Source organism: Protopterus annectens, chromosome 7.part1 (genome assembly GCF_019279795.1).
Source record: "Protopterus annectens isolate FY-2018-M chromosome 7.part1, PAN1.0, whole genome shotgun sequence".
Lineage (NCBI taxonomy): Eukaryota > Metazoa > Chordata > Ceratodontiformes > Protopteridae > Protopterus > Protopterus annectens.
The window spans coordinates 544,034,921-544,048,577 of NC_056740.1; the positions used below are offsets into that span (position 1 = coordinate 544,034,921).

Genomic DNA, 13,657 nt, shown 5'->3' on the forward strand with positions numbered 1-13,657 from the left:
GGCAGAGTGGTAAGTTAGATATCCAAGATCAAAATGCTCCTAGTCTCTTGTGAGAAATAGTATTTAAACATTACTAACAAACATATCTCTAAGGCCCTTCCAAATCACATCATTTTTGACACTTAGTCTGGAGTTCTCAGGCCACAAACTGCATTATTTAGCTATCTAACACCTGCTCAGAAACTTACAACAATATAAGTCATTTCACATGTATAGTCTAATAGAAACCAGAGCAATAAAGCACCTTTCACATGTAAATTCTGGTCATAAACTTTAGCCTTAAAACAATGGGCATGAAATCTTCATCCAGACGCACTGGAGCCGAATTCTAACATGAAAGGGTCACAACATGCTTCACTGGGCCAGTACAGTGCAATGTTGTCACATATTTTTCAGTTCCACATTTCACAGTATTCTTTTACACTCAAGAAAACATGCCTGTATTGTACATTTATTTACAAATGCTAGAATTATATATCAAATTCTATTTGACTAGGCTGGCAGCCTTCGCCCATCTCTCCCCAACCGTCACAGCCCCTATGTAAAAGTAATCCGAATTATACCCACAGTTATATATGTGTACCATCTCCCCAGTTACTTGAAAGAGCTGCATTGTGCAGTTCCCATAGAGGTCTGTGACTAACCACACACAGATAATTTGTTAACTTTACCAATTGCACACTCAAACCAGCCCAGATTGCACCCCCATCCAAATGGCCTACATACTGTGGCTACCAAAGATGATTGTGACCACCCACACAGAGCTCAGTTGTTAATACTAGTAGCCCTGATTGTAAAGCAGCCCAGTTTGCAGCCCCCAGCCATGAGATCTTTGCCCACTCCCCAGTGCTAGGAATGAACTGTAGACTGCGACTCCCAGACAGAACCAAGGCTGTCTGCACAGAGATTAGTTGTTAACTTCAGTGGATCCAATCACAGGGCAGTCCAAATTAGGAATATGTATAAGTGACTGAGAGAATGATGGCTGAAGTTCTCCCGGTATACTTCAGTTACCAAAATGTTTTTTGCAGTTAGAGATTGTGGCTGGGTGAACATGTTTCACCTTTATTGGCTGATTTGTCCTTTTCTGTGATGTTTTGCAACCACAGAGTTGGTTTGTGTGGGTGTGGGTGAGTGTGTGTGTGTGTGTGTGTGTGTGTATATATATATATATATATATATATATATATATATATATATATATATATATATATATATGCATGAGGATATGGGAGGTAAAGTCCCCCACATGGGTGTGCAACAACCTTACCATCATTCTAAAAGTGTTTTTATCTTAGCTGCAGTTGATGCAGAATCAGTGAGTTTATATCTGGTTGTATGTATTAAGTTCTCCCAATAGCTCTTCCTTGATTATAACAGCAGCTAAAAGTTGATGTAAAGAAACGTTTTAATCTGTAGGACAGTTGTGTCTTTAACAGGGCTCAATTCTGAGTTGCATTGTTTGCTAAGTATTTTATTTTGTTAGCTAGTAACACATTCACTGTAGTGTCCCTGATTTGAGTTTGATTATGTGCCTTTTTTTTGCTTCTTGTTTATTTGGATGGTTTTGTGACTAATATACGGTAGATGGTTAAGAAAGATACATGGTGTTCATCTTATGCAATGCACAGGTCTCCCTTTCTTTACTGTTTCTGCATAATAGAGTTTCCCTTATGCAAGCATTAAATTTAACTTTGTATTTAAGTAAAGATATATTGAAAAGCAGACTTTCCTGCATCAGGTCTTCACTGAGATGTTAAACAGCTAAACTCGCTTAGACCTACTTATGCACTGTCCACACTGCATGCTTGTGGTCGGGTCCCACTTTGTTCCACTACCCTTCATCTTATCCCTGTCACCTCATGTTTCCTTGCATTCATAGCCACAATAGTTCCAACTCCCTTAATAATTTATATAAAAAAAATCATATCAGTCAGAGTGGGCTCCTATGAACACACCTTTTCATTAGTGTTTACTGGAAATCTTCTTTATAAAGTGCTCCTAGACGTTAATTAGCACTGCAAAAGTAACACTAATCACACCATTAACACATGCCTTGCAGTAGGGTACAGGCTGTTTTATTTTTGCAAGGACCTACCATCTACAGACTCTGTTTGCAGAACTGTAATCATAACTGCTCTCATATGATGGAAATATATTGAGAAAGCATTAAAACTTACAAAGTGGCAACTATTATGTTCCTTGAGAGATTCCTTCAGCCCTTAGGAATTATATACTAGGCATCTCTAGACTTTAACTTGCATCTCTTCGTCAGTCATGAAATTTTCACTGAAACCCTGCCCCATGACACCACGTTCCCATGTGTTCAAACCAAGTCCTTCCTAACATGTACAAGATGTGTCAGTACAATGCCTAAATGCTGCCATACTCTATCAGAGACCAAACATGCTAAACTACATCAAAAGAAGGGAGTAAAAATAAGAGGAATGAATGCAAATGAAATTTATAATAAATAGGCCAGCACGGAAGTCTTAATTATACCATTTAACCCTTGCACAGTGGCAATCGATGAAATATGGCTAAAAGACACATTTTCCCTCTCACTTGTTATAAAAGAAATTAACAGTTTTTATGGCATTAGACGTGGTACAAAACTGAAGGGCAAACAATGTTTCCTATAAAATGTAAACAGCATTCCCATGTGTCTGTGTTCAAAAGGGAAGCAGTGATGCACGGAATGCACTGCTAATGCAGATTATTGTCAGTAATTGCACTAAACTTGATTTATGCTTGTGTCCTGCTTGTATTGCCGTCTTTTAACGAACCATTAATAACATTGTCCAGTCACCCCAAAGATAATGTCATCCTTATAGATGACTTGGGAAGCAACATCCAGAACTTTGACAAATAGTCAGTACAGCATATAACTAACAACATTGCCATCGCAGACAACCTTCATTCCTAATAATCACTTCCTACAAAACCTGTTTTTATCAAATATTCAAGGAAGATGCACTCACATGGAAGTCCTCCCTGTCTTGCTTAGTGTCCACTGTCCTGTTATCTTTTCTTTCCTTCTTTCTTTCTGTTTTTCCTCACCCCACTGACACAATTGACCATCAGTTCATTCCCATGGTCTACAGAATCAGACTTGTTTCTCCTGAACTTTCTCCAACCCGTGTTCTGGACCAGTGATGAGATTGATGACTCTTGCGGCAGTGTCATATTGTTGCCAAGGAAGTTTTTTTTTGTTATGCTCTAATTCTCCTCCACCACATGCATGTACAGGGGTACACCTCAGCCAGTGCTCTGCATCCTAAAGACATCTTCCCTCCCTGTGTGTCCCTAGCATGCACTGGAGATCAGCCATGATGTCCCATGTGCATGCCCCTCTCCCTGGATGGGCATGCTCATCTTTCCTTGTCTGCACTTCAGATGCCTGAGCTGCTAATCAAACTGGATCACCTGTGCTGCAGTCAAAGCTTTGTACCTGTATGCCATGGCAGTGGTTCATGCTTTTTTAACAACAAAAAAAAAGTTACTCCAGCCATAATTCAAACCAGCCCATAACATGACCAATCAGAAACCTTAATGCTAACTAAACCAATTGTCATTGATTGGCTGCCACCGTTCAGGCAGCACTGGAACTTTTCAAGTCTATTCTGAAAAGTGATATTTCCTTTAAAGACTTGGAGGAGTCCCTCTGTTTTGATGCCTGAAATCATAGCGCTAGCTTGGGGAGGGCAGGAGTGATGTAACATCACAAGCTCACATTTTGTCAGTAAAGGGAGAAAATGTGGAGGTGGTTGTATTTACCCAGGCTGCACACAAGAGCAGTAGCTTCTAGAAACAAAGGGCAGTCTTGAGGGTTTGTCAATTGCAGAGGTAAATGACAACCTGTTGGTAATGCAAATTGAACCTCATGCCTCTGAGCCAATGGTCATGAGTCACCTGCTTAGGACTAAAGTAAGAAAGCCTGCAAAGACTGCCTGAATGACAGCCACTCTGAGTTGATTCTTACCGCCAGTGAAGTGAAAATGAGTATGTTGGTTGGTTGGGAGAGGGTTGATACTTTTTGGGCAAAGGGCAACAAAAAAATGTGACAGATGTTTTCAACAGATTATTGGTGCTGTGTTTATTAGCGATTCTGTTGCTTCTTTTTGATCAGATGTTTGTCAGACAGAAGTCTGGAAGTTTTATCTGTCTTATTAACAACAAACAAAATTAAGGAAACAGTACGTTTAGAGCAATCTGTTAGGTAGTATTTGAGAGAGAAAACTTGCTTTGCTATCCTCCTAACATCAGCAAAAATTAACTATTCAGGATACACCACGAAAACACCTTCTTCAGATAAAAAGTCTCTTTTATTCCACAGTCATGAAGTAAAAAATCGAGATGAGCACTTTCACTTGCAACTAGCAAGCTTCTTCAGATCAAATAACAAATGTAATACAATGGTTTAAATAGCACTGGTTGTGTTCTCTAATCACATCATTAATAGGTTCATTAGGTAAATTCAATTAGGCAATCAAAGCCTCACCCAGTTCGAAAAAACTTTCTTGTGTTTAGTAACTGCAAAACTTCTGTTCATCATAGACATATACATTCTTTATTTTTTATGAATGGCTGGTAAGAAAGGATATACAATGCATTTTAAATTGTTAGATACAGGTTATAATATTTATTAAGTTATATTATCAAGTTATATTTTGGTATTTTGATATTTTGTTATTTATATGTGATTTCATACATATACATGATAGTTTCATATACAGTTTATACATCTTTTGTCAAATGATGCATATGAGATAATGTTTATTAGCTGTGATGACAATTTTAATACAAGATATATATATATTTATTTATTTATTTATTGCTCTCACTGAGACGGAATACAATGGTGTACACTGATCTAGTAACAGTTTTTAAATAATAATGCTACTATCTGACAAAATGCTCTAGTAGTTATATATAATGTTTCGCAATTTGTTTAGCGACATTTTGGTTTTGCTATGTTCTATCACACACAATGCCCTAAACATGGAAATAATATGAAAATGTTTTGAATGAATAGTAATACATAAATATATGAATTTTAATACTTCACAAATGAAAATCAAAGTGATGTGCTGCTTTGTGTTTATGAATGATTTTAGACTCAAATACCCACTTGACAAAACGATCCAGCAGTTATATTTACGTAATGTTTTGTATTTTATGCAGTGACAGTTTGGTTTTGTTATCTTCTGTCACACAAAACGTTTTAAATATGGAAATAATATGAAAATATTCCGAATGAATATTTATACATAAATATATGAATTTTAACATATCACAAACAAAAAATCAAAGCGATATGCTGTTTTGTTTACATGAGTGATTTTAGACTTGGATTGATAATATGGAATGTTTTATTTTATTTTCACGTTGACTTCATTTGTTTATTCAGATTTAATATCTGAGCACACGAACAGCGTGATTGCTCTCAATAATTGAGATGCACTATAGCATTGGAATTTAAGTGTTTTCCATAGCTAGTCACACACTACAAGTTTAGCGTCCGTTTCAGTTTTTAAATTTATTTTGGCCTGACTGGCAATATTAGCAGTTTTATACAGCACAGATATTGCGAGTCATTTAATGTTACACAGAGATAAGGGTAGATGTATATTTGGCAAACCATAGCTGCTACACACATTTCTGCATAGAAGCTTTGCAGTTACTAAACACAAGAAAGTTTTTTCGAACTGGGTGAGGCTTTGATTGCCTAATTGAATTTACCTAATGAACCTATTAATGATGTGATTAGAGAACACAACCAGTGCTATTTAAACCATTGTATTACATTTGTTATTTGATCTGAAGAAGCTTGCTAGTTGCAAGTGAAAGCGCTCATCTCGATTTTTTACTTCATGACTGTGGAATAAAAGAGACTTTTTATCTGAAGAAGGTGTTTTCGTGGTGTATCCTGAATAGTTAATTTTTGCTGATTTGGTGATACGTTTGCTATAGGATACTTTAGGAATTTGTGCGGCAATTGTGCTTTCTTTTCTATCCTCCTAACATGGAAACAATGCTACTAATTAACTAGATTCAAGACTTATTTTTATATTATTTTCTAATAACTAGATTAATGCCAATCTTAGTGTTTTAGAACAATTAGAAGGTCACTACCTATCTGAGATGGATGTCACTGTTTAATTGTACTGAACACAAGCAGTCTTTATTGTATTTACATTCTTGAGTACCCCATGTTGTTCATTGATGTAAGTTTTTCATTTTAATCTTAGAACAAAGATTTGAAGAGTCGTATTTTGCATCTTGAAAGCTCACAGAGGTCCAACAAGGAAGGCCTTGTATCACAGCTTGAGCTTCGAATACAAGAACTGGAAGAACGCCTGGAGAATGAAGAAAGGTGAGAGATTAACAATCAGAGGAATAATAATGTGAATTGCGCATAGTGTGTGTAATGTAATTAACGAGCTGAAGGGGTGTCAGCCTTGTGAATCATTATCAAGTCACATGGAGTTTGTGGATAAACCAGTTTGGATAGAAGAACTTCTTTCCATTAGGCCCTATATCGATATCTGTAAGGAAGTGTTTGTAAGATTACTGGCAGTTTGTAAACACCCACAGTGCTGCATTACCTTTCTTTGAAAGTGCTACATAAACCAAACCCAAAATATGTAGAATATAAATAACTCTGTGTAGTAGTTACCAGAGTAGTGCGGTGGTGGTGCTGCGGTACCGTTGTCGCCTCACAGTAAGACATTGTCCTGTTCGATCCTCAGCTAGAGTGTCTTCTGTGTGGAGACATGCGTGAATGGTTGTACCTTCGTTGAAGGTTGTGTGTCAGGGCCAGCAACTCGGCACGTAAAAATCTACTGCCAGTCATTAGCGGACCGGAGTTCCGCTGTGGCGACCCCTAACTGGGAAAAGCCGAAAGACAACACACACAGTAGTTACCAGAATAAAACTACTATTTGATTTTTATGCTTCTAAAAATATTTTTATTTTAATTATACTAACAGTTTAACTGTATTTATAGGTAATAGTTTTAAGTTTGGCTCTTCATAGACTCTGGAGTATAGGATCTGTACAAAGTATTACATTTTTAAGTCTAAAGCTGTTAGGGATTCACTATGGGATATAGTAATGTATTCTGAAACCCGACTGCTTGAAAATGAACTGAAACCTTCATTGGAAACATCAGTGAAAACATGCTTTCATTGGTATTTTATGTGAGTGATGAAGCCCTTTACATTTCACAGGCATGGGCCTTTGTCACATATACCTGTTGTTAAATATAACTCCCTCCTAAGCATCACAGCCCAGTATTATGGGCGACCCCTACCCCATTCACTTTTTTACATCCTAATTGGCTCAGTTGAACGTCTTAGTCTACAGGTCTGGAAAGTATGTCTGCACTTTAAGAGGTTGTTTTTGTCCACTACTCTTTGTATACCTCAGGTAATTTTGTGATTACGTAAGGTTATTCAATATCAATTAGTAAGACCATCAAACTTGAAGTTTTTGCCATTCAAATGACAGAAAAATTGAAATCTTAGCTGAAAACGTCGACTATGAAGGCAGAAGTATATTTTGAAAATGGAGGCAGAGGCAGTCTGTGCAAGAGTGTTCTGCAGATGGTGAAACATTGATTTAACTGAAGTTTTAATGAAGTGATGAGTAGTTTAAACGAGGAAATTTCATGTATGGCTTATGTTAGAATAGATGGAAAGGTAAGAAGACTGGAAGGGGTTGGAAATAACAAAATTCTAAATGTTCATCAGGTTCCTGTGGTTCCAGTTAAGCAACAGTTGGCTGGAGTAGAAATAAAATGGATGAGTTGGGTATCCCGACAAAAATGTGGGTCATTAAGTGGTTGCAGTGTATGATAAGGCTATGAGATTAATAGTTTGAAATTTTAAGACATGTTAGTGTGAGTCCCAGGGTAATAAGACTGAATTAACAAAATGCTGAGGTTTGAAAATTACATAGTCTGTATATATATAACTTTAGAGGGTTATGGTGCTTTCCACCCTACAAAAGACAATTTTTTAAGGAAAACGCTGATGTTTAGTATTTACTCTTGTACTGCATTTTCACTTTTTTTTTTCATTTTTGTCATAATGATGGTGTCAGACTTATGAGCTTGGAATTATAATTAGGAGCCTGACTGGAGTGTTGGAGTAAAGGAAAGGACTGGTTTTATTGGAATTTGTGGAAACTAACAAGGTACGATTGACAGGCTTCACAAAATTATCACTGGAATTGAAAAAGTGCAACAGTTACGATTGACTGTATCAGTGAGGACATATGGCAAATCTAAAATTAATTTGGTACAATTTGTGATATGTGAGGAAGAGCAAATGTCGAGGGAATTGTGGCAGCTAGGGAGAAAATTCACCTGCATGTGTAACAGGATTATTCCAATGCAGCTTTTCAACAGTGATTACAATTCTTGGATGATCTTAAGGCATGTAAGAGGCATGAGCTGAAAAGTAGGATATCTTTCCCTGCTGAATATGTTTTCTATTGAAGGAGAGTTGATTGTTACTAATGCTGACGAAGCAGTAGTTAAGTTAAAGGAATTAGCAGTATGCTCATTTCATTAAGTAATGAAGACTGATAGTGCTGAAGGGAAAGCAAAAACAAATCCGTGTAATTCTGATTTCCCTGAAGTAGAAGAGGAAGGAGAGAAGTAGCAAAAGTCGAGCATAAAAAGGATACTGTTTGTGTGTAACGCAGCAGGAGAACAGTCACATGAGAGGATTTATATCTCAATTTTGGTAGTGAAGTATAATGGACAGAATAATTTTTAAAATGTCAGTAATATACGTTCTAGAAGATCGATCATTGTTGTAGAGAACTGATTCTCCTGAAGAAAGATGCAACTCAAGCATTCAGTAACTAAAGTAAGAAAATAGGCTGCCCGTTTTTATATTTAACTGAACCGAAGATCAAATACTGGGACAGTTAGTGGGTCATGTAGTTATTTTCCTTTTGATCATATTTCACATATCTTAGGATAGCTGATAATTATTGTAATACCCTATAAAACAGGTAAGGTGAATTGTATTATTGAAGATCTGTTTTCTTACGATTGAATACAAAGGAAAAACACATCAAATGTCTTGGGCATAGGTGACTCCATAGTGAGACGTACAGATGTCCCCCTCACCAGACTGAACAAGGAGAAGGTCATGGTCAGCTGCTTATCCGGTGCCAGGATCTGACAAATCACATGTGCACTCAAGTCACTCAACAATAAGTACCGCTATGACTCTGTCATAGTCCATGTTGGAGTGAATGACTCTAGATGTACCACTCTGGACTGTATGTAGGAAGACATGACGGAACTCTCTGATTATGTTTCCCAGACAGGTATGTCCCTAGCCCTAAGGAGTATGCTTCCCTCATCCAGGATGATGCCACAGTATAAACAAAAACTGATTGACTTCAACAATTGGCTTAGCTTCTGGTGTCAGTCCAAGGGGATCCACTATCTTTCGGCCTAGGTGGATATGGTACACAGACCTCACTTCTTTACTAGAGATTGTGTGCCCGATCCCCCAGGCTTTCAGATACTGGCAAAAGCCCTTGCTTTCCCCTTAGTGCCTTTTTAGGCAATGTCAAACCAACAAGTTTTCAAGTGTAACAAAAACTAATTGAGAAAAACTCAGGGTCATGTTGCTTAATGCTGGGAGGTTAAACATGAAATTGCACTCCCTGGAAGCACTCCTCAATCTTGGAGGATACTGCCATCTGTGCAGTTACCGAGATATGGTTCAAAACTGCTGACAGCACCCCAGCTGTGCAAGGCTAAAATGCCTGCCACACATTCAGACCTCAAAATGAGCGTGAAGGAACCAAATGTGGAGGTGTATCCATCTTCATTAAAACCAAATACACTTTGAGACTGGTCAAACAGCATGACTCTCGTGAACTACTCCATATCCAATTAACTATTGGGAAAGTACCATACCACATCATTGCCAGCTATAGACCCCCACCATGAACTGGAATAAGCACACTGCTTACCTCGATTTACTGGAATCCCTCACCATACAGCTCCACACCTTAGTCCTGAGAGATTTCAACTATGACTGAAGGACATAATTGAGAAAAGCATGCCTGGCCAGAGGTTCCTGGACATTAACATAAATGCTCTGGAACAGATAGTTTGCACCCCCACTAAGGGATCTAATGTTATAGACATAGTACTCACCAGCATGGAGGGTCAGTGTACTTCCCAATGTGTTATGCCCTCCCTGGTTAGGTCAGACCACAAGACAGTTTCATTTGCAGTAACTACCGGAACTGACAACCTCACAGGAACAAAAATTATATATTAAAAAAAAAACTTTACTAAAGCTAACTACAGCGTACTAAGCGATGGTATAAAAATCTTCATACCACCCGCAATCGCAGACATCAATGATCACTATGCAAAAGTGTACATGAATGCTCTGTACAAACACTTAAGTGACTGCATAAACTCTGCTATACATGACTTGATCAAAACGAGGTCTTCCCATAAAAATAAGCCACCATGGTGGACTTCAAGTGTAAACAGATTATATAACAAAAGGAAGAAACTGTTGTCCAAAAGCAAGAGGGATATCACTCTGCAGAGGAAGATTTCCCTCCCAAACCTAAATATGAAAATCAGAAATCTTGTAAAGTCTTCTATAACAAATTATGAAAATAAAATCTCATTCCTAACCAAGGATAATCACAAGACATTCCTTAACTACGTCCGAAGTTTAAAAGGGAATGCCCAGCTATGTTCCGAACTTGTAGATGGGATCACTCAAACTACACTGGAAAATATCACCAACCTGCTAGCTGACAAATTCAGCACAAACTTCAGCCCCCTATCCCCCACCTACCATATCCTAAAGAACACCTGACACCAGCCCTCTGCCTAGTATCTTTAGAGAACAGTTCAACTGTGCACTCGTCAAGGTGAAAAACATGGCCTCAATGGGACCAGGTAATAGCACAGGTTGTTTACTAAACAATCTAAAATAAGACCTAGCAGACCCACTTGGTGTTCTCTTAAATCATAGCTTGAGATTTGACTATGTTCCTGCAGAATGGACAACAGCAACAGTAATTCCCCTACCCAAAGGGGGGCTATCAACTGACCCTGGGAACTACAGACTCATAAGTCTAAACAGCCTTGTCTGCAAAGCCATGGAAAGAGTTATCATGGACCTTATCAACAAGGACATAGCCAACCTTCAAATGCTGGACCTGACCCAGTTTGGCTTCGCTAAGGGTAGGTCATGCGTATTAAGCCTGGCAGACTTCTGTGAGAATGTCATTAATGTCATGGATGAAGGTAAGACAGCACACACAGCCTATCTCGACATTGTCAAGACTTTCGACACAATTCCTCACTCTGGCATCATTGGGAAACTCTCCTAGCTGGAGATTAACCCTTAAGTTACTAGGTGGGTAGTCATTTGGCTCCCTGACACAACACACAGTGACAAAATTGGTGACTTCACATCCACCAGTAGACCCATCACCAGTGGATTACTACAGAGGTCTGTGCTGGGCTCCTTACTTTCTGGCATCTATTTCTCAGAAGTCCAGGCCAAAGTAGATGGCCTCTGGCTCACTAAGTTCACTGATTGTAAATTGGAAGTAATGACTGAGTCCCCCCATAATGTCAGCATATTATAAGAAGGGCTAACACAAACGAATGATTGGTGCCAAAGCCATGGTCTAACACTAAAGGCAGAAAAATACTTTATTACCAAATTCCATACAATTTACAATATTGACAGCACCCCATGAGTTCCAACCCAGTGGTGCAAGACTGGGGAACACAGGCTGATAGCAATCTGAACTTTGACCACCAAGTTTCCACAGTGGTAAGGAAAGCCTTTTATCCAGCACACCTCATAAGCAAGGGCATAGCATCCAGGTCAAGGGATGTTATAAATCCACTGTACTTGACCCTCATCAGACCACTAATAGAGTATAATGCACCCTTTTCCATGTATCTCACCAGACACCTGCAGAGACCTCAGAGGTTTCTCACTAAGAAAATACAGGGACTCCAAACCATGACCTATGTGGACAGGCTGAAAGCCCTTTCACTTTACTCTGTATCTTATAGGCTTCTTTTTTTTTTTTTTCAAAACAAGTTTATTGTTTTAACATATAAGAGAAATATCATAACAATTTTATACAAATAATTAAAAATAGGTATTATTATAATATTTAACAAAACAACTAAAGTATTTACAAAGACATCCACTACAATCAGATCAATTAATTAAACTAAAATACTGTGCTATTGAAATTAGAATTTTTTTAACAAATTTTGTAAATTATCCCATACAATAAAATGTGATGTTTTTCTAGTTGTTCTCATTCTAATTGTGCTTATTTCCATATGACACATTATATTCATAACATTTTTAAATTCATTGAATGAAGGAGGTGTATCTGAAATCCAATTTCTAGTTATTATTTTCCTAGCCACTGCTAGGATAGACCATAACAAGGGAAGCTTAATCTTTTAACACATTGAGGTACAGGTGTGTTGAATAATATAAGAGACTTAGAAATAATGAAATTATCTGTAAAAGAGCCTGCAAAAATTCATTAATTGACTTCCAGTATTCTTTCAACTTCATACAGTCATAAAACATATGAGCCCAGTCAGCATTAATTTCTACATCACATCTCTTACATAGATTATCTTTATTATTAATTTTATTCATCATCAAAGGTGTATAAAAAGATCTATGTAAAAATTTCCATGTATAAAGTCTCCAGACAATGGAAGATGTAGTTCTATATGCTGATTCCAATATATATTGTTTATCTTGTTGAGTTGGTGGGTCCCCATTAATAGAGGTGAAATAATTCCAGTATGAATCTACATTGTAAAAAGTTTCTTGTCTGATAATTTTATGTATATATGAAAGTTTACCTTTATCAGAAACTTTATGCTGTAAATTTATTATCAAGTAATCAATCAGTTTTGGAATAGATTCTTTAACTGTTATAGACATTAGAGCTATTCTATCAATGAGATGTTGTCTAAAGATCTGAACCTCTAACCAGCAAGTTTCTCTTAGATCAAATTCTTGTTTTAAGAAATCTAGATTTTTAACTTTATTATCAGATATCAGCTGATACCAGTACTTTAGATTATTATCTATAGCTAAATGAGCTCCTTCAGAAGTAGATGACATAAGCATACCCTGAGTATAAATTATAGGAAATACAATAAAATTCCATTCCCTATACTTAGGGTGCATGAATATAAAGTTACAATAACTAATAATAATATTTAATGGGTAACAGACCATATGTTTAGGTGTAATAGGTGAAGTACAAAATTCCTTTAGCAACCACAACATGGAGTTATTTGTAATCATATTTTTATGTGTTAAGGAGATTTTCATGAAGTGCATACTAATTAGCTCCCAATAATCTTTCCATTTTGCGACATATGACCGATCTATTAATAAAGTAATAACTTTTATAATAGAAGAGATAATATATAAATTAAAGTCTGGAAAAGAAATACCCCTTGAGACCAGCTATTAGTATGTTTCTTTAATGCAATCCTAGGTCTATTAGGTGCCCATAAGAAATTTAACATTAGTGTATTCAGTTTCTTGATAGTTATTTTTGTAGGTGAAAGTATTATTGATTGTATTAA

The 13,657-nt window shown here is 37.1% G+C and overlaps 1 protein-coding gene across 1 annotated transcript in view; it reads left to right on the forward strand.

The window, feature by feature from the left end:
* CGNL1 (cingulin like 1) overlaps positions 1-13,657 on the forward strand; it is a 1,082,391-nt gene that overhangs the window by 994,748 nt on the left and 73,986 nt on the right. The window contains exon 15 of the mRNA XM_044078976.1: positions 6,252-6,376. Within this exon, the coding sequence (XP_043934911.1) occupies positions 6,252-6,376 (125 nt within the window). The remainder of the gene's footprint in view (positions 1-6,251; positions 6,377-13,657) is intronic.